At 32.6% G+C, this 27,894-nt stretch overlaps 2 protein-coding genes across 3 annotated transcripts in view; one reads left to right on the top strand and one right to left on the bottom strand.

The window, feature by feature from the left end:
• LOC148942355 (uncharacterized) overlaps nt 1-27,894 on the top strand; it is a 225,903-nt gene that overhangs the window by 106,216 nt on the left and 91,793 nt on the right. The window lies entirely within an intron of this gene.
• LOC148942357 (uncharacterized) lies at nt 10,295-22,047 on the bottom strand. Its single transcript, XM_089103120.1, has 3 exons — nt 21,955-22,047; nt 14,986-15,205; nt 10,295-10,747 (listed from the first exon to the last, which is right to left on the bottom strand). Exons 1-3 carry the CDS (start codon nt 22,030-22,032, stop codon nt 10,599-10,601), a joined length of 447 nt encoding a protein of 148 aa, XP_088959246.1. The 5' UTR covers nt 22,033-22,047; the 3' UTR covers nt 10,295-10,598.

The raw sequence follows: 27,894 nt of genomic DNA, 5'->3' as shown, positions 1-27,894 counted from the left end.
ACATTTTATAAAATTATGGTACAATTCAGTATTTTTGTACCTATGTTTGTATTCTTCCATCAACAAATATTTCATTTCACCCTGATCTGTTCAGCACAGTCAAGATAAGAGACAGACAAGTAGTCACCTATTTTTATCGACCAAAGGTCGATAAAAACATCTTTCTATGCATCAAGTCTTACCGATTGAAAATGAAAGACTAAAAAAAAAAACTATAATGACATTTGGATTAGTGATAGTTGGAAATCTAGTGGAATAAAAATAAAGTAAACCACCCAAGGTGGTTGTGGATGGGGGTAATTGCGGGTGGGGCACTTGCAATTGAGTCAAGGTCTAAAGCAATGATATAGATTTGATACATTAATGAACATATATTATTGTCAGATATTAAATAATCGTCCTGTTGTTTATATTTAAGTCTCTTAACTAAAATAGCTGCTAACCACTGAGTTAGGTGAATGCTGTGAACTTGAGTGCCTCTTCTCTTCTGAATGAGTTGACAAAAGGTTTCAGTCTGCATTTGATTACTCAGATTCTGAAACAGGAAAGATGACCTATTTCAGGCAAATTGCAGACTCATGTAAATATTGGGCTGTTCCTGTATCAGTGGTTAAACAAAAAGCTAGTTGTTTCAACTGAAAGTAAGGAGCAACATTAAAACTTAAAACGAACCGAAATTATCATAGACAGCGCAATCGCGCTGCGTAAGTAAAGAAAGATGTTGGCATAATACATAATATTTTTTCCTTTAGACCAGGGCCCGTCGTATCGAAGGAGTCGTCGTAGAAAATTCGAAAAGGGTTCATTCGATTTGAATGGCTAATGCCCTTTTTACTAGTGGAAAGTGATTGGAGGGCAACTATTCCCTCTCCCACGCCCACTCTCGCATTCACCCATTATGTTTAAAAACTAGATTTTGCCTTAAGATTAAATAAAAATGAACTGTGTTAATGCTTATTCCCAATAAGGCATCTCAGCAGTATCCGAAGAACGACTAAGGGTAATATGCTCAAACTTTCGGGGCTACTTCTGCTCTTGAAATTTAACCAAATCAAAATAGCGTAAGTGTATCCAAGCTGTCAAAGAAAGTAAACAGATTTTTTGCGAATGGTATCAAGTTTTCTATTTCAGATCAACTATAGGAGATATGAAACTAAACTAAACACTACTATGTGTGTCCAGAATTTTAAAAGGGTGTTCAGCCACTGTCAGGAGTAATGTACTGTATTAGAAGAGAAAGTAAAACAAGGAAATGGAGAAGGAAAAAGTGTCTTGTACAAAATTTTCATAGATAGTACTTAACGTCAGTGACGATCCGCGTGTTACGCGAAGCGTAACACACAAAAAAGATTGAGATAAGGTACATTTTTCATGCATTTTGTTTTGAGGTGTTGGTAACACTGCTACCCAGCTATTTTATTACAGTACCTAGAAAAGAAAAAGGATGTCAATTATGTGAAGATAACAGATTTACTCAGAAACTTTGTTTTGACGACCTAAAAAAGTTTAAGAAAGTTAAATGTCGAGGACTGGCCAAATACATCATAAAAGGTAAAAACTATAAAAGATTTGGAATGCCTCGTCAAAGATATTTTTCTCTGCAGATACTTATACTTAAGATTAGTAAACCCCTTTAGACTTGCTGGTACATTGTATTACAGGTTAAATCCAATATCGCTTCCCTCAAAAAATAAAAATAACAAGCACAAATTTTGAATTATGGTACAAACTCTGAACAAATATTAATTTAAAAACCAATTTTTATAATAACATATATACAACGACTCTTGGGGTTGGGGAATCATCCATAAAGAGGAAGGATGAGACGGATAGGACAATTTTTGTGGATGAAGCATGACAGATTGCCCTCTCCTTAAAATCTCGCTCTTTACGCTGAAAAATGACTATTTATCCAAATTTTTTCAATAACAACTCCTGAAACCAAAGGGCCGTCCAGTGCAAACAATTTTAGCTTGAAGAGTAAAGGTATTGAGGAGAGGGACAACCCTTAATACTCAAAATAATTTCTGTTCGCTTTAAGTTTTAATATTGCTCCTAACTTTCAGTTGAGAGAACTCGTTTTATTTAAATATAACTTTTAAAAGAAAAGGAGATAGGTAAGAAAGAAATTACTTCTAGTGTAATTTTTGAACTTTCCAAATGGGAATTAACTAAACTGTACAAAGAAGGGATAATAGATTAATAAAAGTCTCAATTTTGAATATAAAACGAAACATGAGAACTAGATTAAACTGCAATGGAAGGATTTTTAAGAAAATAAAAGCCATTAGTTTAACCACAACAAGCTTCAATTATGAAGTTCATTAATCAGAGATTTAAAAAAAGCTTAGAAAGCAAACTGTCTTCCTCTAATTATTGGGATTGCTGTATACGCAGTCTCAGGCAATTCTCATTACTGGAAAAAAGAATAGTAAAACATTCAGTGGGTATTCTCTAACATAAATATCAATTTCGAAACATAGTGTACTAAACTATAAATAGTTTAAAAAATGAAGCACGTCCATAAAGCTTCTTCTACCAACTTTATTTGTCGATGACAATAATACAAATGATCCTAATTATTTATGCAATTACTAGAGTCCTCTGCTGTATTACTCTCACCCATTCCGTGGGTGATGACGGTCACCGCTTATGTGACCGAAATATCTAGTATTTTTGTGAATTTCTATCACTGTTATCATCATCACTGTCTATTAAAAGGATTTTATCCCTATTTGGACTTTTATTTATACCTATGATTAATGAACTTCATTCAAGCTTGTTGTGGTTAAACTAAAGGCTTATTTTCTTAGAAATCATTCCATAGCAGTTTAATCTAGTTCTTATGTTTCGTTTTATGTTCAAAATTGAGTCTTTTAATAATCAGTTATTACTCCTTTGTACAGTTTAGTTAATTTTCATTTAGAACGTTCAAAAATTTCACCATAAGTATTTTCTTCCTTACCTGTCTCCGTTTCTTTTAAAATTTATATTAAAAAAAAAAACAAGTTCTCTCAACTGAAAGTTAGGAGCAATATTAAGGCTCAAAACAGATATAAATCATTTTTTGTATTAAGGGATTGTTCCCCTCCTCAATACCTTTACTTTTCGGGTGAATTTTTTTTTCTTTTTTTGACAAGCTTCCTATTCTAATTGGACGGTCCTTTTGTTTGGAGTTATTAAAAAATTCGGATAAATAGTCAAACTTCAGCGTAAAGAGCAAGATTTTAAGGAGAGGGCAACCTTTCATGCTTCATCCATAAAAATTGTCCAAGCCGTCTCATCCTCCCTCATTAGGAATAACTCCTAAAAACCAAGAGTCGTTGTATATCTGTTATTCTAAATATTTGTTTTAAAATGAATATTGATTCAAAGAGCTTGTAACATAATTCAAAATTTGAGTTTCTTGATTTTTTTTTGATTTTCTTTTTTTTTAACCTGTAACACAATGAACCAATACGTGTGGTTAAACTGTGGTTATTAATAAAGCAGCATAGATTAATGATCGCAAATATGTGGCACTTCTTTTTCTAATATTTTCCAATGACGAATTTCAGAACTAGGATTCTGAGTAAGATTGTCTCTCCGACTGATTCGATCTTCTTATTAGTGTCCCTTAAATAATACTTGACTCTAGGAACACGAAGTAGTAAGTATATGATAAGCTATAAGAAAATCAAATAATAAAGTTTTACTCTAGTTGCTCAATTTTTATTAAAATACAAGGAAAACAAAATGTTCCTTTTTTCAAAATGATTTTTTTTCTCTTGTTTGTTGACTCAGGAAGCGGTTTCATGGCTGAGGAGCAGAGGCCGTACAAGGAGAAGAAGAGCTTGGATGAGCAGTAATTCGTTTATCGAAGGGGTGAGGAAAAAAGATAATTTATTACAAACAATTTTAAGGGTTATATTTCTTTTAAATTGTAAAAAGGGGAGAGAAAGAAGCATAAAAAAATTTACTGAGAACCTAATAAATTTAAGGTTGAGAACCCTTGATTTTTTTTTTAATTTTTAGATTATGAGAAGCCTGTTCTATTGCAACGACTTTCTATGTAAAAATGAACGCCATTACACAGAAAGACGGCAACAGTAAACAGGCTTCCACAGAGTTTGCTGCGAATTACTGCTCAGCTCTTTGATTCAAAATTCAGCTTGAACCTAGAAGAGAAAAAGGACATCAATCGATTGAAGATAAAAGACATGTAAGGAAGTGATAAAAAAAAAAGAAGAAAAAACAGTGCTAAAACTTAAAAGAAGACCAAATTTTTATTATGAATTATTATTTATGACTGGTTACCTGTAACTAAACTATTTTTTTCACAAGTCTCAAACAAACATTAATAATAGCTGCAATAATTTATAAATTTAAATTTTAAAGATACGTTATTTTTTACAACAAACCACGACTCTGTTCCTTTCAGTTTTAGGCTATCTTTGAAAGTTTAGAAAATTATAAAGGCGTTTAACTTCATTATTTATGATGCTTCTTATAACCTTACATCTGTATGAATCGTAAATGATTGGTATGGTTGGCGGAATGGGGCTGCCCTACATTTAATTGTTTCAACAGAATATTATTAAGATAATATGCTTTTACAAAAAAAATCTTTCTTTTCCTATTTAATTTTTTTTTATGATGCCGCCACCTTTAAATTTTTTAGTCTGTCTCTAGCATTAGCTGAAATGTAACTATAATATAATAGAAACAAAGTTTTATCCTTTCCTTGAAGAACCAGGTTACACAAATCAATATATGTTGATCAAAACAGGTACATAATAAAATTAACACTATTATTTAACACTATTATAATAGTGTTAAAATTAACACTATTATAATAGTGTTAATAATTAACACTAAAATTTACTATGCGCTATTAGGCTAGTTATTATATCTATGCTCTTTGAACACCTGGCGCAGAAGAAGTAACAGTAGTAGCCCCAAAAAAGCTTCAACTTAATTTCCTAGCTGTTCTCAATATATTGCCTAAGTGTCTTATTGGCAACCGCAAATACAACACTTTTTTATTTAGTTTTAAAGTAGCATTTAGTTATGTAGCACAATGGGCCAATTGCATAATTGTGGGAGGTCGACATGTCCAATATTCCTTTAGACTGAGTTGCTGGACCGTCCTACTATGGTGAGCAAAATACTCGTCTCAAAATTTTGACTGGATATGTTTAGGAAATAAATCCACTAGAGAGAAAAGGCCAAAAAACATAGTTTTAAGACATCCAAAATAACTGGTTGGAAGAAAACTGAGCATAAACATCTTATAGATTGTTATATGTATTAATGAAAGCAATTTTTTCTACAGAGAATGGAGCCCATACCCTAGTGCCCCATAAAAAAGAAAAATCAATATTTTTTATCGATATTTATTTTTCGTTCTCTTTATTTTTCATTCACTTATTTTTGTCCCTTCCTCCTGTTTGACCAGTTTTTATCTTCTTAATTTTTTTCTTGACTTTATGCAGTCAAATTATTGACACTTTTTAGCGTTCCTTTTAATTTATACATAGATATATATTTCGTTCCTTTTTGACTTTTAATTTACTTTTTTACAGTTAAATTATTGACTCGCAAATGATTATTCATTGTGATTTTTCTTTTTCGTTGTTGTTTTTACCAGTTCTTCTGTATTCATATGATTTGTCTGAGTCTGAGTGAGAAGCTTTCAAGCTGAGAAGAGATACAATCTTCTGATTAAAATAAACAATCTTCTGATTAAAATAAACAATCTTCGCTAACAAGGTTTAAACTGGTCCACCCATTGTAAGAGAGGCAGCTATACAAGGCCATTAAGACTTCTTTCTGTTTTCGTTTCTTCATTTTTAAACTTGAAGTGTTCTGTATGGCCTTGAATAAATTACAAACATCTAAGCACAGCTTAGATAAGATTCAATTTAATTCTGTTTATCACAAAATGATATAACACAAAATATTAATCCAAGTGGCTGCCCAAAGATAGACATAAAAGCAATTGATACTGGGCGACCACATATATAACAAACACTTAACAAACAGAACTCTTTACAAACGAACAAAAATCAAAATAAATAATAATAAATAAATAACCAAATTATGACCAATCTCTAATCACAAAAAAAAAAAATCTATGAACCAAGACCCAAAATAAAATATTTCATTTTTCTTTTAAACAAACCAAGGTGCTCCTCCGCTCAAATGCTCACTGAAAGAGAATTCCAAACCTTAGGACCTATATATCTGACAGAAAACAATGCTCTAGTTCCATTTCTGTATTCAATGACTAGATTGTCAGCATTGCGGGCACTATAACTATGAAGTGATTTATTTTCTCTGTAAAAACCATGAAATACCTCAGGACTGATAAAATCCCAACACTGATCTTAGAATATTCCTGCTTGGTAGTCACGTAGTTGCCCGACATTAAGCACTTTAAGTTTATTATAACATGCCTCAGTGTCACTGACTTTTTCTAAGTAATTATACTCGTTTAAAATTTGAATAAAAATTGCTTGACCACAACACGCATCCATATGAAATGTTTGGGTGGACTAATGCATTATAAAAAAGTAATAAAATTTGTGATGGTAAAAATTTCTTAAAATGTCGAATTGCTCCAACTCCTTGGGCAACTTTCGTTGCAACAACATCACTATGTCGTTTCCACGAAAGATTGTACCATGCTTCGTAAGATGACCATAAAGGCGTTGGTGAACAACGGTGATATTGAGATTGGTCTCCAGTTACCTATATCTGATTCAAACCTCCGTTGAACAGAGGTATTACTTTAGCTTGTTTCAAGGCATCTGGGAAGATGTCTGTTGTCAGAGATATGACAATAATTGAAGCAAGGAAGGAAGTAGATGCATCAATATAGCTTTAAATATCCTTAGATTTACCCCATCAATCCCAGCAGAATCTGATTTAATATTCTCAACAATTTTTATAACCTCATCACTTGGACATTCTTCAAACATTTGTTCACTTTTCATGCCCTAGATGGTGCCTTACCTACCTCCTGAAAGTTCTCAGCCGTTCAAAATCAAAAGGCATTCAAGTCAAAATAGATCAAGAGCTATATTAAAAACGTACAGTTAATCATCCTGTTCTATCGTTTGATCAAATCAGCGATCCTCTTTGATACACACCATCTTTGTTATTATTTCTCGCGCAGTCCCCAAACTTATTTGTTACAGAAAATAACCTTTGACTTCATACAACCGGTCTATCCTCAGTATATTTAGCTAGAACAACCCAGGATAGATAGAGCCAAAATTAAAGGCTACAACTACCATAATAGAACATGAAAAATTGTTCCTTACCACCTCTCTTTTTGCAAACACCCGCTCATGAAGCTCAATAGAAAAAATAATAAAGGACTATTAAACTTAGTCAAAAGCAGTTACAGAGTATCTGCTCTGATAAATAAATTTTAACACCATATGATACAGTTGGCTAAACTATGATACACAAAAATTAAAAAGTATGGGTAACTTAAAAAAGAGGAAACTAGCATTGGCAAAATAGACCGTCAATGCCATCTAGCATTTGGTAACACTTGGCGTTTTTCAAGATTTGTAGTCGTTTTTTTTTTTTTTTTGCAGGAATTGAGATCAGCCTCTTATTACTACACTAATTTTATCAACTACACAAGTTAGATTTATTAATCTTATTATTACAGAGCAAAAATGCCAAGTGTTACCAAACGCTACATGGCGTTTAAAGTCTTTTTCTTAGCAATACAACCGCCAGTTCCAACTATAGTAAGTTAGCCATGCTCTTTGCCTTAAAGGGCTGGGCACACATAGCAGATTTCCAAATCAGCGTCGATTTTCATCATAATCATTACAAAAAATAGGGATACAAATAAATAGCCAGAGATGTCTATGTTAAAAGATGAAATCAATGATGAAACCATTAATAAACTTTAGTTGACTATTTGTGTCCATAATTTTTTGTTTTGAAAATCTGCGCAATAAATTTTTCTCTCAACAAATTTTTCTTACCGCTATCGTTTGTCCCCTGATGTTCAAATCAGTTCCCGAAATCAGTTACGTGTGCCGAGCCTTTAAGATACTAAAGAAAAGCAAAAAAAAGGCATTGGGTTTTAGGTTTATGATTTTTTCAGTCCAGCGCAAAGCTAGGAACCTGGACACACGAAAAAACTTTCCTTCGAAGAATCCCCACCACAGATCTACAAATCAAACACAATAAAGATACTTCCGACAATGAAGTCTCTAGGCTTAGCATAGTGCAATCATCAATAATCGAAAATAGCCTGAGATAACTAAAATTATCCAAACAACACATACCACAAGGCTAATTCAGCCCAAGAACGACACTCCTTTGGTAAAGGAGAAGTGCAAAGGATTAACTTAAGGACTAAGCTTACAAAAAAAAAAAACATTTTAAAATTTACATTCTTAAAAAGTGCTTCATAAATTGAATGATAAGAGAGCATTTGACAGCACTATCCCTTTCCAGCGAGTAATCCTCTGATCGTTTCACTTTTATTTACTTCTGAATCAACATCAACTTCCTTTAAAGAAAACCATAGTTACTTCCGTAAAAACCACGTATACTATGTAAGAAACATGAACACATAGCGACAGGGGAATGTGAGTTTTGAGGATAGTTCCCTCAAAAGAAAAACCCGAGATTTAAACGCACAGTCTACTGATTGTGAAAATAATTCATTGTCAAAACGCAGTCTCCCGATTGTAAAAATAATTCATTGTCAAAACGTAGTCACTCGATTGTGGAAATAATTCATAGCCAAAACGAAAGTGTTTGTTTTATTTTTCTGTGTTTCACAGGATAGCAAAAAATATAATTTTTTATGGGGACTTTACATGGGTACAACTTTCTGTTAAAGGTTCAACTTTCAAAAACTGATAACAATTGTAGTCCATTTGTACCTTAAGGTTGAATGATAAATTCCGTCCCATTTAAGAATAAACATATTCATTAAAGGAGAAGTATATTTTTGCCCACAATAACATTATTTATGACTCCATATTGACTATGGGCTCATCGTATATGGTGCATGTGCAAAGACCCAGATGCAAAAAAATTGAAACAATACAAAACGATATAATACGTCTCATATTTGGTCTTCCATGTATAGAGGCATTGCAGATGAGTATGCCAATATTCAGAAAAAGTTTCCTGTACCCGCAAAGTCTATTACACCTACTTTCCACCAATCCCCTCCATGGCATTGGTCAATCCCCATAATTAATACTGATTTCTCAAAGCAGACTAAATATTTAACCCCCATTGCTTTTGTCCAGAAAAGTTTGCTGAATTTAATACAATTACTTATAAAAACCATTTCCAAATATTTGTTGATGGGTCCAAAATGAATGAGAAGGTAGCAAGTGGTGCCTTCCTTCCTCACCTGAAAATCGCAATAGGTGAGAGATTGTATCATAATGTATCTATAATGTCTGCAGAGTTAAATGCCATAATCATGGCATTAGAACATCTTATGGAAAATAAACCCTTGATTGCTAATTCAAATAATATTATAGCTTATTCTGACTCTTTGTCAAACCTTGAGTTACTTTCTTCAGCTCCTCAGTATAAGCTGGATATTGACACTTATCATTGTCTTAGTATTATAGATAATCTTGCTTCAAGTGGCATAAGAACTTATCTTCAGTATATTCCTAGCCACGTTGAGGAGGGGACAACCCCTTTCATATACGGAATAATTTCTGTTCGTTTTAAGTTTTAATATCGCTCCTTACTTTCAGTTAACAAAAGTTGTTTTTTTATTAGTTTCCGAGGTGGTTTTGGGTGGGGGGGGGGGTCTGGGTTACATTTTCTTTCTTTTTTTTTGGGGGGGGGGGGAGAAGGGCTTTCATTTAAAATGTGTAAATACATAGGAACAGTACTAGGCATTTCCTCTCGAATACCCCCCCCCCCACGGAGGATATCCATAAAAAAGGCATTTTGCGCTTTTGGTGAGCCCTTTTGGTGGTTTTACAGCTCCTTTAGCTCGTATTCTAACTAGTACATGTAAGTCACTTGCAGTATAATATACTGCATATATTTCCAAGGAGGACAATTTTCTAAAGGGTAAGAATTTTTTGTTACAGAAAAACTTTTTCCTCATTTCTAATACGTTCACAAATTCAATAATTACCTTATCTGTGTAATTAATAGTGTTGATGTAATCCGATCTAAAATATTATGAAATGAAATGGAAGAGAAAGGAGAGGGGTATTCATCTTCAAAACAAAGGGTACAGGTCAGGGTCACATCCAGAATTTTTGTTTAAGGGGGGGGGGGTACAAGGAAAAACTTTCAAAAACGCATCAACATTTATTTATATGCATTTTTGTTACATTTTTACAAGTCAGACAAACATTTCAGGCGGCGTGGTGGATTCAAACCCCCTGTGTACGGCCTTCGGACAGATATATATGAATAGACAAATTCCGACTTTGGATCAAGTTCTCAAAAAGCATCTGTAAATTTTTAGATTTTCAGAGTTTTTTTTTGTATAATACACCCGCTTTGAACGAATAGACTTTTAATAAAAACTCGCCAGTCAAGTTTTCGGAAAATCTAAAAATCAATTAGGCATTCATTTATGAATCGATTAGTTAATTAATTGATAGTAATGAACATTGTAACTTACAGTCTTGTAAGTGGCCCTGATTCTTAATAAGCTGAATGATTCTGAATGGAGATGTCCTAGGTTTTTCTTCAGCCTCATGCCGAGTAGGGAACTCGTATTCTTCATTGAGACAAGCTGACGAAAAAATAAACTTATATTGAGAGTAACGAGAAACAAAAAATATAATTATATGACAGATTATACACTACTGCAATAAACCCTCACTGTTAATACTAATTAATTAAAAACACGTTTTCCATAAATAAGTTTTTTTTAAAAAAGTAAAGAACTCCATTAAACCAAAGAAGAACAAGAATAGAATAAAAAAATCTATCAAGCATACAACTACCACAAATCAGTATCAATAAATAAATGAGACCCAAAACGAACATAAATTACAATAAATAACAGAGTCAAACTCAAAACGAGTTGAAATTAATATGAGTAGGGTTCAATACCCCTACCCTTTATAAAAGCCTGAATATAATTTGTACTTTACTGAAAAAAACAAATTTAATGAAAAAAATATCCATTGTCAGTTTAATATAAATATGCTGATATTTATTCCTTAAAATCTTAATTAATTTTCAATTTCTTAAAGTTATAAAAGTGAAAATATTTAAAAGAATTTTTTCAGTAAAAAAAAGTACATTGTGCCAACATCGTTCTTTACTTAGGCAGCGCTATTGCGCTGCCTATGATATTCAAAACCCAAAAAGCAGCAGAATGTTAATACTAGCTTCGATAGACAAAATTATGGCAGTAACACAAGTGACATCTATATTTAAATCACTGCACTAGAAACTGGCATATATCATGTTCAGCTACTTATTTGCTGTGTTTTACAACAAGAGAGAAAGCTAGTTAAAGGTTTTTAGTTTTGTAATTTGGACTAATAATGTGTTTTTGTGACAAGTTGGTAAACGTATTAAATATTTTTCGATAAGGACTGATTTTGACTGGTCTGATTTTGCGAAGATTTTCCGAAACGACGAAATATATAAGATATAGGAGATACATCGCTGTGAAGGCTGGCTAATAGGCATTCATTTTGAAGATTTTCAGTAAAATTTTTACTGATCTACTGCAGCATACGACAGGGATTCAACATGTCATTTGCGTAACGCAATAGAGGCAAATTGGTAGATTTCAATATCAGGGAAGAAGGGCATTGATCATAAGCCTACAAGAGATACTTGTTGAAGATCAGGCTGAAACTACACCTTGTCCGGCATTTTTAAAGACTGGTATAAGCTTCCTCTGACGAATGCGAGGGATATATTTATCTGGCAGAAGCTTCATTTGGATGAATGATCATGAAGACGGTTGAAGACAGATGAATGATCATGAACACGGTTCATTGCATATATATATATGGGTTTATTGCATTGCAGTGTATAAGCAAATCAAATTGACGTCTAACATTATGACCAGCAAGAGCTAAGCTCTCTCTCTCTCATTCTGCGTCAACAAATATGTTTGCTACTAAAACAAGCGCGTCAGCATAGCTAATTCTTCGTCAAACCCAGAGTAGTATAAGAAATACAGGAGCTGCCTCACCTATCTCACCCCTTCAATTTACCCCCTTTTCAATTGAATTCACCCCATTTTAAATGAAAATTCCCAACATTTTAACAATTTTCCATCATGAGCTTTAACATCAAAAAAGGTCTTCAGAAATAAGAATTTTTATGTAATTTAAAAAATTTTCCATTCTTCTTATACTACTGATAAAATGTACTAATTTAATATTTATTAGATAGTTCGAAATACTACTAATTAAGTTCAATATCAATATCTAAATAATTATTATTATCTTTCCCTTTTCTTTCAATAACCTTTAAAATCATACCTTTATCTTTTTCTATTTTTTTTTTATTTCTTTTCAAAATCAGCTGCTTTAGAATCAAATAGTTTTGGTGCAAAGATATCAACCATTTCACCCTCAAAATTAATAATAATAACAAGTTTATTACCATATTTAGTTACTACGTTTTTCATTGCTTTAATTGTGTCTTCTATTCCAATGTCGAAGTCTTCTTTCTTAATGGTTCGATTGTATTTATTTTCCACTTTCATTTCGCTTAAAAGTTTCTCCATTTATTTGCAAATTGTTTTATTAAACAAATTTTCTGAATCGAAAATAATTTATAGATTAACATATAATTTATGTTCAATGACATCACTTGATCAAGATGCATAAATATTAGGTTCATGTTTTGAAACATCAAAACAAAACAATGGATACACTGTTTTCAATTCATTATAGCTGACAATAATTCCATTATCCACGTTTTGATGTTTGTATCCTAAATGTAAAAATCTTAGACAAGCATTAGCATAATCTTCATTATCATTACTAAAATCAAATTTCAAATCTTCGTGTGGATATTTATAGCCCTTCACTCTCACTTCAATTTTTTCAATATTCATATGATCAAATACCATATTATTTTGCAAAGAATTACTATTTTTTTCTTTTTTCTGTAATTCTACATCAATTTTAGTTGTATTGCATCTTTCACTGAGGACTCTCTATGTCAATTCTTTGTCATTTATATTATCGTTTTTATAAGTAATACACGCTTCCCATCTTAATTCAAATGAACTCTTTTTAACTAATTTACCTTCTAACTCATTTCTAATGAATAAACTAGGATTTAATACTGGTAGAATCCAAAATAAATACATTATATCTACTTTAAAATTTTGATGACCCTTTTTAATAATCATATTATTGTTACTATTCCTTTTCAACGCAATTTTATGTGTAACACCTCTATATACACGATTAATGTCTTGACAAAATCCAAATAATCTTGATAATGGTAAATACATACTATCTACATGACTTTCTTTCGTTTTATTATATCTTTTTAATAAACCGCTATTAAATTTATAATTTTTCTTTGTTTTAATTGTTGGACTTTCACCTGCTTTTGCAGTTGTAGAAGTACTTACAAACTCACTTTCTTCTGTAAATGAATCATTTGTTTGCGTTTTATCTTTATACCAAAACATATTTGTTGCTGGGCTTCTCGAATAATCATCAGAAAGTTCTAATAGATTTTTAACGGTTGTCGATATACCAACATAATCAATAGATTCAATTGTTTTACCATTAATGATTTATTCAACATTTTTAAACAGATTAAACCCATTATTTGTTAAAGTATCCTTATATGCAGCATCTATATTCTTTCCATTATCTCACGATATTTTTATTTTTGCATGAAGATAGGTATCACTTGGAAAGATCCAAGATGTTAAATCTTTTATTGTAAATTCAAAATTATCTAATTTTGAAACATTAACATTTGTTTCTCTAATTTCTTTAAATTCATACTTCGTTATCGAATCATCAACAATAGGCTTTTCAAATATTTGTCAATAAGGAGCAACAACTTCATTAACAACCTCCATTTATATAGAGAAGAAATTTATTAAATAATTTTTCATTTTAAAATTTTTAATCCCTTACCTGTAATCAACATATTTAAGAGATCTCGACCTCTTCTATCTATATACCTTTATTATTTCCAATAGCTTCTTTCATCGATTTTTTATTTTTAAATACATCATCTAATTCTTTTCTATTTTAATAGATGAATTCTTTACCATTTTCAATACCTCTAAATTTTTTTTAATAACTCTAATCGAGGTTTAATCATATTAGTATACACTGATAAAGCTCCATCTTTTATATCTTTCAGGGAAGTCTTGAATAATTGCGAGTTAGCTATATTCTTAAAGAAACTGCCAATACCACTACTGTATTGTCTTGTGTATAGCAGTTGTTTTTTATTAATCAACATTTATTATAGTAAAAATTTTATAATAGAAAATCATTAACTAAAACTTTTTTAATTTCATTAAACTTTTTTCAAATCCAATACATAACCAACATTCTCACCATTAAAATCGATAAGTATGCCTAATTGATGACTGAACGATTGAAATGACTGAACGATTATACACTCTAATAGGTAGTAGAGCTGCTGGAAATACATCAAATGAAGTTAGAAATGAAGCTGTAACTTTGTTAAATTCCTTATTAAAAAATAAAATATTAATTACAACGAAAATGCAAATTCACCAAAATTAAGAATAAAATACCATTATCAGGTACTAATTCTCTAAGAAATAAATGAGTCATATTTTGAGAGATCATGCATTACAATAGGCATATGTTAAGGAATTCTAAAGAATTCAAAATATTTGGACTTCTATTATTATTTTTGTATTAAAAATTTTGTTTTGATTATTCAATGTTTCATAAAAAAAAATTACCCCGTTACTAATGTGCTTTTGTTTCAGTTGTAATAAAAAATCAGCGGTGTTAAAGAAATTACTTATACTCGCATTGTACTTACCTTTCAAATTGGATTCAACTTTAGTCCCTCCCATTAAGGCTTTGCGATGTTTTTTTCCATAGAGATGCGCCCCCAGCGGAATAAATCCAGTGACGGAAGTGTTGCAAATATTGCAATTGATTTCCTGTTCTTTTTCTAAATATTTAAAAATTGGGTACAATAGACCTTTGCCAGTATGATAAATCATGTCATCCAGACGTTTGTCATTATATTTTTCACCCTAAGCGCAAAGAAAAATATTTCAATAACACTCAGTATCAAGGGGATAACAAAACAAAAGGTTTATTTAGAAGGAAACAACCAGTTTAAGGACTTTCATGTTGGACATAAAAACTGCTCAAACAGTAGCTTCTAATACATACCTAATTTATATATATATTTATATATATATATATATATATATATATATATATATATATATATATATATATATATATATATATATATATATATATATATATATATATATATATATATATATATATATATATATATATATATATATATATATATATATATATAGAAATTCTGATTGCCAACACAATTGGTAATCAGAAGGGGCATCAGGGGGGCTTTGAAGCCCCCTCCAAAGTTTCTACAATCAACTTTTCTATTTGTACCTTATATGCCCCTTAGGCATAACTTACAACCCTAGCCCTTAGGGCTCTGGGAGGTTTGTCATCCTCAAAGACATAAATTCCTAACCTTTCATTTATGTTGAACAAAATGGTTATCTAAAAAATTTGATTGGATGTGTTTGGGGAAAAGGTGGGGATGAGAGGGGTGGTTAGATGCCCTCCTATCACTTTCAACTATTCAAAAGGGCACTAGCCCTTTCAAATTCCAATTGAATGAGCCTGTTCGAAGTTTCTACTACAACAAATGGCCATCTCAAAATTTCTATCAGATACATTTTGGGAAAAATGTATCTGAATCGTCACTCTGAATCTCAAAAAGGGCACTAAAACTTCTGATTAGCAATCCAATAGGTCCCTTACAGCGCTTTCCCTGAGGGCTGTAGAGGGGAGAGGAGGTTGGCATCCTCAAATATATAATTTCTGGGCTTATCAAACATAATAGACAAAATGGCTGTCTAAAAATTTTGATTGCATGTGTTTGGGGAAATTTCCCTCAAATCCCTTTTGACTATTAAAAAGGGCACTAGGCCTTTCAATTTCCAATCAAATGAGTCATCTTCGAAGTTTCTGCAACAACTCCTTTGATACAAAGTGCCCAGGACTAAAACGAAAAAAAAAAAAAAAAAAAAACTTTGTTCCCACATTGATCTTTACTTAGGCACTGCAATTGCACTGCCTATGATAAACATTTCCCCTCTATCCCTTCCCCCTCCCTTTCTCTCATTCTGTCTCTTATATATATATGTATATATATATATATATATATATATATATATATATATATATATATATATATATATATATATATATATATATATATATATATATATATATATATATATATATATATATATATATATATATATATATATATATATATATATATATATATATATATACGTATTACCTTAAATTGCACTTGCCAGTGATAAGGACGAATCCTGTAGATGCCGGTCAATGATGATGATGGTGACTCTGGTCATCAGGCACATCCCAAACTATGTGCCATGGCTTGCTGCACCAATCTCTGTCAACAGCTGACTTGAAGGCTTCGGTATTAGGGGATGTGACTGCATTCTGGCTAAGGGAATTCCATAGGCCAACCACATGGTTGGAGAAAAATTTGTTTTGCAGCCTTGTATTAGCACATTTCTGGTAGAGCTTCAGGGGGTGCCCTCTTGTTCTTGACAAACTATCTAACTGGAATAAGTCAGGGATGATATAGTGGTTGATCAATTTTTTATGTCATCAATACATCCCCTTGCTTACGTTGGTATGTGAGAGATGGTATATTGAGCCTCTGGAGTCTGGTAGAATATGGCAAATTTTGAAAACCCCTTATGCATTTTGTTGCTTGCGGCTGCACTGATTCCAGAATTGATTGGTCTTTTAGGAGCTTAGTAATCACTGCTGGAGATCTACTGCAGAACGTTCTCTTTATTATACCGAGAGTTTGGATGGCTTTGGCTACTGCAAACTGCGTGTGTAAGTTGAATTTGAGCTTGTTATCAACCAAGACTCCCAGATCTTATTTGCAGTGACTGGTTGTAAGTGGCTGTTTATAACTACCATTGGATTCCATAAAATACTGGCTGAGAGGGTTGTTTGCTCTGAAGTGTATGACCTTGCATTTCTGGATATTAAATTCTAGTTGCTAGGTTTTTGCCCATGTTGAGAGTGCGTCAAGATCTGCGTGGATGTCTTTGGTACTTTGGGGGTCATAAATTGGACCAATTATTTTGGAATCATCAGCATATAAGCATATCTTATTCTTCATGATTGAAGATGCATCAAGGAGGCACACTTGTGCCTCTATAAAGAGGTGACCCACCACAATGTTAAGCGATTTCAGGTCCTAGAGGTCGCAGAGAGACGGCGATAATCGCATTTTGTAGCCCAAGCTCAAACTAAGAAACTTGCAAAATTTCATCCTCCTCCAACTTTATCTTCATGGGGTAAACTGGGCCGGAAGTTTGGACCCTCCAACCACAGCCCCCTTTAACGTTGTCCGATTGGGCTGAAATTTAAAGGTTAAGCTTTCCTAGGGCCCGGGAGCTTATCCTCGAAATTTCAGCTCAATCCGATCACTCCTTCCCTGTTTTCAAAAAACCAAATATAGCCACTTAAAATTCATATTTTTTTTTTTAGCCACGCCTACAGGCCACAGTTGGCAACGGATCCGATTGAATGAGGACTCTTTCGAAGCAGAATTCGACCTGTTAGGGCCTTTTGATATTTTCATACCGAAAAAATTATCCCCCGAATTTACATTTACAAAAAACCTTGTTTTCCTATATTAGCCCATGTTAATTTTTCCCACCACAACCCCCCTTTAACATTGTCTGATCGGGCTGAAATTTAGAGGATAAGCTTTCCTGGGGCCTGGGAGCTTATCCTCGAAATTTCAGCTCAATCTGATCACTCCTTCCCTGTTTTCCAAAAACCAAATATCAATTTTCGTGGGAATTTGCTTGCGTTGAAAATAGCTTCCATTTACTAAAAAACAATTACAATTGTGTCTGTTTAGTCTAGCGGTTGATACTCCAGACTCCCAGACGGAAAACCCGGGTTCAATTCACTGTCAGAGCAAATTTTTTACATACTGAATTTAAACTTTAAAAAGAAACTCGGTTTCTTTTTTAAATTATTTGAAAAAAATTACGTTTTCTAAAGAGTTAAAGAGGCTGAGTTACAAGGTCGACCCTTGAGTAATAAACTGTACAAAAACGTGCAGAAATTATTTGAAAAAAACTATGTTTTCTAAAGAGTTAAAGAGGCTGAGCTACAAGGTCGAACCTTAAAACGTACAGGGATTAGGAGGAACAGTTGGGGGGCTGCCGCCCCCCAAACCCCCTGCTTTCACAGCCTTTAAATATAAAAAAAAATTTCTTTACACTGAAAGAAAGGAGCGACATTAAAACTTAAAATGAACAGAAATTATTCTGTATATGAAAGGGGATGTACCCTCCTCAACGCCTCGCTCTTTACACTAAAGTTTTTATTGTTTAAAAAAGAGTTGTGAGAAAGTCAAACTTTAGTGTAAAGAGCGAGGCATTGAGGAGGGCACAGCCCCTTTCATATACGGAATAATTTCTGTTAGTTTTAAGTTTTAATGTCGCTCCTTACTTTCAGTTTAAAGAATTTTTTTTTTATATTTAAAGGCTGTCAAAGCAGGGGGTTTGGGGGGCGGCAGCCCCCCAACTGTTCCTCCTAATCCCTGTACGTTTTAAGGTTCGACCTTGTAACTCAGCCTCTTTAACTCTTTAGAAAACATGGTTTTTTTCAAATAATCATTAATATAGATGTTGAATAGAGTTGGGCCCAAAACCATGCCTTGGGGTACTCTGCTTTCTACATCCGCTGATTCTGAGAAGAAAATTGATCCACCATCTCCAAATACTCTTACCACCTGCTTCCTATTGGTAAGAAATTGCATTGTCCAATTTATGACTTCATGGTGGAGGCCTATTGTGTGGAGTTTAGAATTTAGTCTCCTGTGACATACTTTATCAAATGCTTTTGCTAAGTCTAATGAATATGGATTGATTGTTTAATATATAATATGCATATACGTATATATATAAGTCTCCTGTGACATACTTTATCAAAACACTTTTGCTAAGTCAAATGCATTTGCATTATATATATATATATATATATATATATATATATATATATATATATATATATATATATATATATATATATATATATATATATATATATATATATATATATATATATATATATATATATATATATATATTAAACAATCAATCCATATTCATTTGTTTTTCTTCAGTAATCTTGGTAATGACAGTGTTTGTTTTTTTGTTTTTTATTAATATATATTAAGAGGAATACAAACATTCAGCTTGAAATGAGCATTGTTTTCATTTTAGCGCAAATTATGGTCTTTAGAAGGCATGGGGGCCTTCATCCCTACTCATCTTAGTTTCTGCTTGTTTTGAGTATGACTTGGTTATTTATTGAAATTTCTTTTTGTTTTGGGGTTTTGATTTATTTGTTGATGGTAATTTGTTGTTATTTTATGCTTGGAAAACTATATACTTTATTTTTGCTTATTTTTTGGTTTAACTTAGCTCTTTACTTTTCTTTGAAAAATCTCTTTTGTTAAAGTTTTTTTTAATTAATCTAGGGAAATGGTGCTTCTGTGCAAAAGCGGCACATCTGGCAAAAATTTGGGAAACAGAGAAGTAGCATAAATTATACATTAGGTAAAGCTGTTGTATTGTAAAGGTTGGGTAGTAGATGGCAGTTAAGCAAAATTTGAATATGATGTAATTGGTAGATTGAACTGCATAACTTCCTTGTCATATCAGCAGGAGAGGTAAGTACCTCCCATGGCACAGCACAGTTTTAGTCTTCCTTATGTTAAATGGAAGCCTTCAGACATTCGTCTCAAGGGATACCAAAGAAATTACTGACCTAGTGCAGTGCAACTGAGATTGGTCAGTTATGAAAAAATCAACTGAAGAAGCTGCACCTTGCTGGGTACTCCTTAAGAAAAGTATGAGCTTTCTTTGAGGAATGGGAGATGTATTTTTTTTGCCAAAGTTTCATGGAGATGGATGACTGTGAATACATATCCTTGACTTTGGAATTGATATCTGGGCTTAAGCCATGCTTACCAGTTTTAAGAAGTATTGCAGTGTTTAAGTGAACTTGAGCATAATCACACATCCATTTTCAAGCTTATTTGACTAGCCCTAAGTCCCAACACTGCAGTAGCATCATGTTTGTGTGCACCTGAGGTCAAAATATCTAATTTATTATTTTGGAAAATATATTATTAAAACAACATGTAAAGTCAGATCTGCTGCAGATTAAAAGAAATTATTTGCTAAGACTTTTTGCTATTGCTGTTGGCAGAATGTGACCCCATCCCAAATACCAAAAAAATGTAGGTAAGATCAGGGATCAAAATTTCAAAATTTTCTGCAGTTGAAAAATACTGGCATCTACTTTCAGTACTCTTTTCTTGATTTTTGAAAATTTTGTGGAGAAATTTTACCATTTGTTCACAATATTCAGCTTACAGCTTAAAAACAGGAAGAATTATAGAATGTCTTTTACAATGACAATTGATAACCAGTAATTGTGTTTATTCTTAAAATAATAGCTTCTGACTGTAAAATCAAAGTTGATAGAATAGCACGAGAAAAAATTCAAACAAAAAATAAAAGTTTTAAATTTTGATGAATCTACAGTTAGATATTTTCTTTTTACATATATACATACATACGTGTATTTAAAAAAAAGTGGTCGTATACACACATGGGCGCCCATATGGGGGGGCTCTTGCCCCCCCCCCTGGCTGAATGATGCTGCCTTATTTTTATATTTTTGTTCTGAGATTTCTATTATATAGCATTAAAAGTAGCAATTAGACGAAGTTTGCCCCCCCCCCTGGAATTCAGCTTATGGGCGCCCATGTATACACACAAACAAATAAATAAAAAATAATAAGGAAAGAACAATAGCCCTCAACAAATTTAAACTACAACTTCTTCCAAGCCATCAGCCTATTCTCTATAAAACAACTTAACGTCCCTATAAAACGTCCCTCAGAGTAGTCCCCAAAACACCCAGGAGCAGCAGTACATCCCCATGAAAAAATTTATCCCTAAAATCATTGCCTGTCAACAATTGCCATCAACAACTTTCATTGCCTGTCTTTGGACATGTTTTATTTTATGCTGATCACTCTTGTTCAGGGGTGTTAGGCTACAACACACATTCAAAATTATTAGCAATGGTTGCACAAAACCCTTGTACAGTTTGGTCATAACTTTGGATGATCTGCTGTGTACAGTATGCTTGATTATGCTAAGGATCTGGGATGCTTTGGCAACTACTGTTAGTGCATGCTTGTTAAATTTTAGCTCCTTATAAAACAACAAGTCCCAAATCTCTCCTCTCAGCCAGAGTCAATCAATTGTCATAAACAATCCCCTCCTATCCAGCAGGCTAGTAGAAGTGTTAGGCAAGTATTAGGGCCTAGTTGTAATAGTAAGCTACTAACAATAGTAGGCTATTTTAGAGATTTGGGACATAAAAGGAACATGTGTAGCAAATTTATCACATAAAATAGAATATTTCCCTGCTGTATACATATTTCTGAAAAAAAAAGTTTGATTTTTCACCAAGTCAGCATTAAAACTACTTGTCTTTCCTTCTTATTGGCCCTAATTATTATAGGCTTTGCCCATACCCCAAAATCCTATTCTACTACCTATATACCAATCTTTTCCTTCCAAGAAAAGAATACTAAACTCTTCCAAAATGAAAGAATGCATATTGCACTTACAAAAAAAGAGATTAGCCATGATTGTTGTTTTTGCTTTGGCACCCATGAAACCACTTCCTGAGTTGATGCTGTCAACATTTAATTTTTAAAGTCTGTTATATAATATCAGGGTTGCCAACTGGACATATAAAAGGGACATATTTTGGAAATTTGGGACATAAAAGGAACATATGTGGCAAATTTATCACATAAAATAGAATATTTCCCTGTTGTATACATATTTTTGTAAAAGAAATTTGATTTTTCACCAAATCAGCATTAAAACTACTTGTCTAGCACTAAATTTACTCAACAATTTATTTCTACTAATTTTTTACGGACGTTATTTTTTTTACAAACGTTATAATTTTTCAGAGTTGCTTGCTCTTTCTGCAGACAACTATTTTCAAATGCTCTTGAAATTATTTACAATTCTCTATTCTTTCATCTTCAAACAATTTTATTTCTCCTTGCTTTTACACTACAGTCAAGATAATAGGCAAGTAGGCCCTTTTTTAGTCAACAATCACTTCTGGCTTCTTTCTTCTTCTTCTATTTCACAGCAGGCGGGCTTTTCAGTTGATACTATTTAGCCCTTTTCCTTTTGCTTCACTCTGTGGGACTACAGAGCTACTGGCTTGGTTGTCTCTTATTTATTAGAAATTATCAGATATCTTTCAGTAGATCTTTCGACTCAAGGGGTTCAAATATAAGATGATAGATATCGATTTCTGTGCTCTGTGTGCATAAGCTCTTGTGTGTATAGTCGACTAGGCTCTTGGCTGATAGTGAGATTTTGTGGATTTTGAAGCAAATTAACAGTTTACAATGCAAGGTATGCTGTGCAGACGTCAGCATATTACATTCAAATAGGCAGTGGTCAATTGTTTCATTATTCATAATACAATACCTGCAAAAAGGTGACAGGGGAACTGAACCACTTGAATTAGGGAACTGATACGAGAATGCAAGAAAGTTTAGTCCATTTATTCCAGAACGAATTCTATGATAAATTTAGAAAAGTACTTATTGGGATAGGGGGTAAAGAGTAGGATTTTTCTTATTAAACATAATATCTGATAGTCTCCATCGGTAAATATCTCTAATGGAGATTGGTCTCCCACTTGCCGGGTCAATATTTATAGCATTTTTTGCTATTTCGTCAACCTGATGATTATAGTCAGGGGAAAACATCAAAAGTCAGGAAAAACATCTTTTTCTTCTTCTATTTCACAGCAGGCTACCTATTTATCACACCTATTATTTATCGGTACCTATAGGGCTGGTCAGTACACAGCTAGCTTGACGTGTTAAATTCAAAATCTGGGTGAAACGTGGGCACCAAATACAAGGATATTTTATATAAATTTGCTTTTTTCTGCTTAAAGCTTATTCAATTGACTTTAAAGCAACACCTTAGGTAGGTTTCACAAGAAATGTATGCAAAATGATACTGATCATTGGTGTTTTGCACCTGGGTCAAGCTTGGCAAAGGTACATTTCTCAACTGAAATCTTCAAGATTGTACCAGGATTCCTCTGTGATGATTTAATTTCCTCAAGAATCAGCAGCTACACAAATACAGGGGGCAGCAACCCTTTGTTTATTGAGAGGGGGCAATGGTGGTCATCATAGGCTATAGGCTATGATGAATATTTCTATAAATAAAACAAATTATGATCAAAGTGATTATTGTCAAATCAAAATTGTAAATCACAACTACATATTCACCTTCACCTACAACAGTCTAGTTACCCCTCCCCCACAAATGCTTTATATAATGCTCAGATAAGTTTGTCAGTTGCCAGTAACCTACCTTGCCTAGGCTAGCCATAATAACTTTTGATACTATTAATATTTAATTTATTCAAGACTCAGCAGCTACCCATATCCAGGGGGCAGCAACCCTTTGTTGACTGAGACAGAGGTGAGGATGATCATATATGATGAATACTTTTATAAGTAAAGCAAAACATGATCAGAGTAATTATTGTCAAATCAAAAGCTTTAAAATTAGGCCTACTTGCAAATCTAGGCAAAAAAAAATCAAATCTGACTTATGAATTCATGAGTAATACTTCATATTTTACATAAATATATATATATATATATATATATATATATATATATATATATATATATATATATATATATATATATATATATATATATATATATATATATATATATATATATATATATATATATATATATATATATATGATGTGTGTAGTAGTAGTAGTGTATGTATGTGTATATATATATATATATATATATATATATATATATATATATATATATATATATATATATATATATATATATATATATATATATATATATATATATATATATATATATATATATATATATATATATATATATATATATATATATATATATATATATATATATATATATATATATATATATGTATATATATATATATATATATATATTGCATAGTTCACATTGCATAGCACATCAATCAACTGTAGACAATTGAGGCATGCATCCTGAATATAAAAGCTTATTTAAAACATCTAATGTGAAAACAAACTTAATTTCCTTATCTTATTTATGAGTTGAGATACTCTTTTTTCTTTATTAAATCTATATTTTTTGAAACATCACTATTTTAAATAGCTCAAAAGATATACAACAGAAAAACTGAAAATTTTGCAAATAAACTAATTTCATATCCTACAGTAAGGGGTGTCCCAACGGGCGGCAGGGAGGGGTGCGCCACCCCTCCAACAGTTGTGGCATTTGGTAAAATTTTTGCTGAAGGCGAAAATTTCAGAAGAAATTTTGCACCATTGTCCAAAATTTAGCCAAATTATTCATTACTGCAAAAAATTTGGCATAAATCAGGTAGGGATTTGGTAAAATTTACAGATTGCCCCCCCCAATAAAATGAGTCTTGGAACGCCCTTGCCTACAGTCAGTGCAAAAAATTTCCTGTGGGTATAAAAGGTTGCAGACTGTGTTGACCTGGTATAGTTTGACCCTTTAGATAACATTTGTTAGGTAGTCTCCTTCAGAGTTTACAGTTACAGTATTTTCTGCTTATGCAATATTGGCTGGTTATATTGCCTATAATCTATCAAAGGATGGGACCAAACCAAATGGCTATCTGCAGGCAGAGACATCACATAAGCATTGGAAGGGGCTATTCCAACAAGGCCTTTGAATGTGTTATGCTGCTTGTAGTTTGAAAAAGCAAGTTTGCTTTGGTCAAGATGTTTCTTGGGATAACAATCTCTGCCTCTGTTGCATCCAGTATAATATGGCATTGTGGAAAGGGTTCAAGCATTCTGGAAGTTGCAAGTTATTTTTGGCAGCTGATGACAATTCTCTTTTCTCAATGGCCTCAAAATAGATAATGATGTGCAAAACAACCCTCAGTGACTTAAACACATTCTTTATTACTCATGAATTTAAAAGTCAGATTTGATTTTTTAGCCTAGATTTGCAAGTAGGCCTAATTTTAAAGCTTTTGATTTGACAATAATTGCTCTGATCATGTTTTGTTTTAGAAGTATTCATCATATATCATACACTGCATACCCTCCAAACTGGACAGCAAGGGTCCAATATATATATATATATATATATATATATATATATATATATATATATATATATATATATATATATATATATATATATATATATATATATATATATATATATATATATATATATATATATATATATATATATATATATATATATATATATATATATATATATATATATATATATATATATATATATATATATATAAATATATATATATATATATATATAGACTCCCACCAGACGGTTTGGTAAGTCAAAATGATTATGATTAATTCTGCTGGTGATGGGACATCGAGTAGGTTGAGAGATTATGAGAGAGACTCATTCGATTTATTAAAAATTTCTGCAGATTGTGGTTTTTCGGATGATGAATATGATAGATCTATTAGATCCCTCCTCATTAACAAAGATTTACTCGCTAAGAAGATTAATAAATATGGGTCTCCTGGTAGTGTGAGGCTGTCACATTTAAACTGTTGCGGTCTGATAAGTAATTTGTACCATTTATCTTTGTTTCTTAAATGCTGCAGAGTGGAGGTTTTAGATGTATGAAAGACTTTCTTAAATGAGTCAACTAGTCATCTAGCGAATATTAAAGGTTACAATTTTATTTCTAAGACTAGGAATGACAGATCAAGAGGAGGCCTTGGTTTTTTTATTCATAATGATATTACTTACAGGATTGTTTTGGATTTTGATTCTATGTATGAAGAAATGTTGTTTGAATTTTTGGTTGTCGAGCTTGATTTTGGTAGTGAAAAAGTGTTGTGTTGTTTGTTTTACAGACCACCTAGCTCTTCGGTGCAACATTTCATAAGTAAGCTGGAAGCGTTTTCTTCGATCGCAATCGAGCGAAGTCGGAAGATTATGTACATTGGGGATTTTAATATTGATATAAGTAATGCTGGTATTGATCTTTCATCTACACAATATTCGCCTTCAGCTGTTGATTTTCTGACACTTTGTCTTTCGCTGGGGCTTCTCCCAGCTTGTCGTATTCCAACTCGAGTTGTAAGCTCGACAGCAACGGTAATCGACAATATTTTTCTGAATATGGAATTTGATTCGTGTCATGTTATTATCGATTACACGTCAGACCACTTTATGCTTTTGATGGAGATAAAAACCGGGCGACAAACGGCGACTCCGATCAAAACAACTAGAAGGCTTGATGCTACATCTGTTCAGCGGTTGAATGAACTGCTGCTTAAAATTGACCCCTCTCCATGCTTAGACTGCGAGGATGTACATCAAGCTTCACAGTATTTTGTCAACGAATTTACCACAGCACTTAATGTGGCTTGTCCGATGTTTTCAACCCGTCTAAGACATTACAATAGATCTAAAAAGCCTTTGGTTACACGAGGACTACTAAGGTCAATCCAATCAAAGAACAGGCTGTATAAAATATATCTATTGACTCAAGATGAAACAAATCAAGCCTTTTTTAAAGCTTACAGAAATTGCTTAACCAAAACTCTCAGGTCTGCTAAACAGCTCTACTATTTGAAGGCATTCAATGGCGCACATGGATCTCCTAAGAAGGTATGGACATTAATAAACGATTGTATCTGCAAAAAAAAGTTGAATTCTTTTCCGGACGAAATGATGCCCCCAGGTGGTGATACAGCTGTTAAAGGAAAACTTAACGTCTCCAACATGCTCAACACGCACTTCGCTAAAATAGGTGAAAAGACGTCGGAAGAGGCATCCCAAGAATCAACGCCAAATTCTGCTGATATCAAAAGTTTTCTACCCTCTTCTACTGACCGATCCATATTCCTCACTCCAGTCTCGTCTGCTGAATTGATGCTTGTACTTCATCAACTCAAAAATGGACACTCAGAAGGAATCGACGGATCTTCTACGAACTTGCTTAAAGTGATTATGCCTAGTATAGTAAATTTTCTTGTGCACATAATTAATCTTTGTTTTAAGAATGGTATCTTCCCTTCATGTATGAAGTCCGCCCGTGTCATTGCACTACACAAAGGGGGAGATATAAAAGATCCATCCAACTATAGGCCCATATCTATTCTATCTGCTTTCGGAAAAATTATTGAACGTTGTTTGTACGTGAGGATTGTAAATTTTCTTGACAAGAATAGTTTTTTCAGTAAGTCCCAATTCGGGTTTCGAAAAGGACATTCTATAGAGCATGCTATTTTGGCAGTAACCCAGTTTATTCATGATGCCTTGGATAAGGGTGAAATTCCAGCTTCTATATTCGTGGATATACGGAAAGCGTTTGACACTATTTGTCACATGATTTTAAATGAAAAATTGTCTAACTGTGGTATACGTGGTCCGGCTAAATCGATAATATTGTCATATTTAAGCAATAAAGTCCAGTGTATTGATGGGGGCGATGTTATA

Source organism: Artemia sp. Qi Xiang Cuo, chromosome 17 (assembly GCF_049724085.1).
Source record: "Artemia sp. Qi Xiang Cuo chromosome 17, ASM4972408v1, whole genome shotgun sequence".
Classification (NCBI taxonomy): Eukaryota; Metazoa; Arthropoda; class Branchiopoda; order Anostraca; family Artemiidae; genus Artemia; species Artemia sp. Qi Xiang Cuo.
This window is presented reverse-complemented; position numbering and strand designations above follow the sequence as displayed.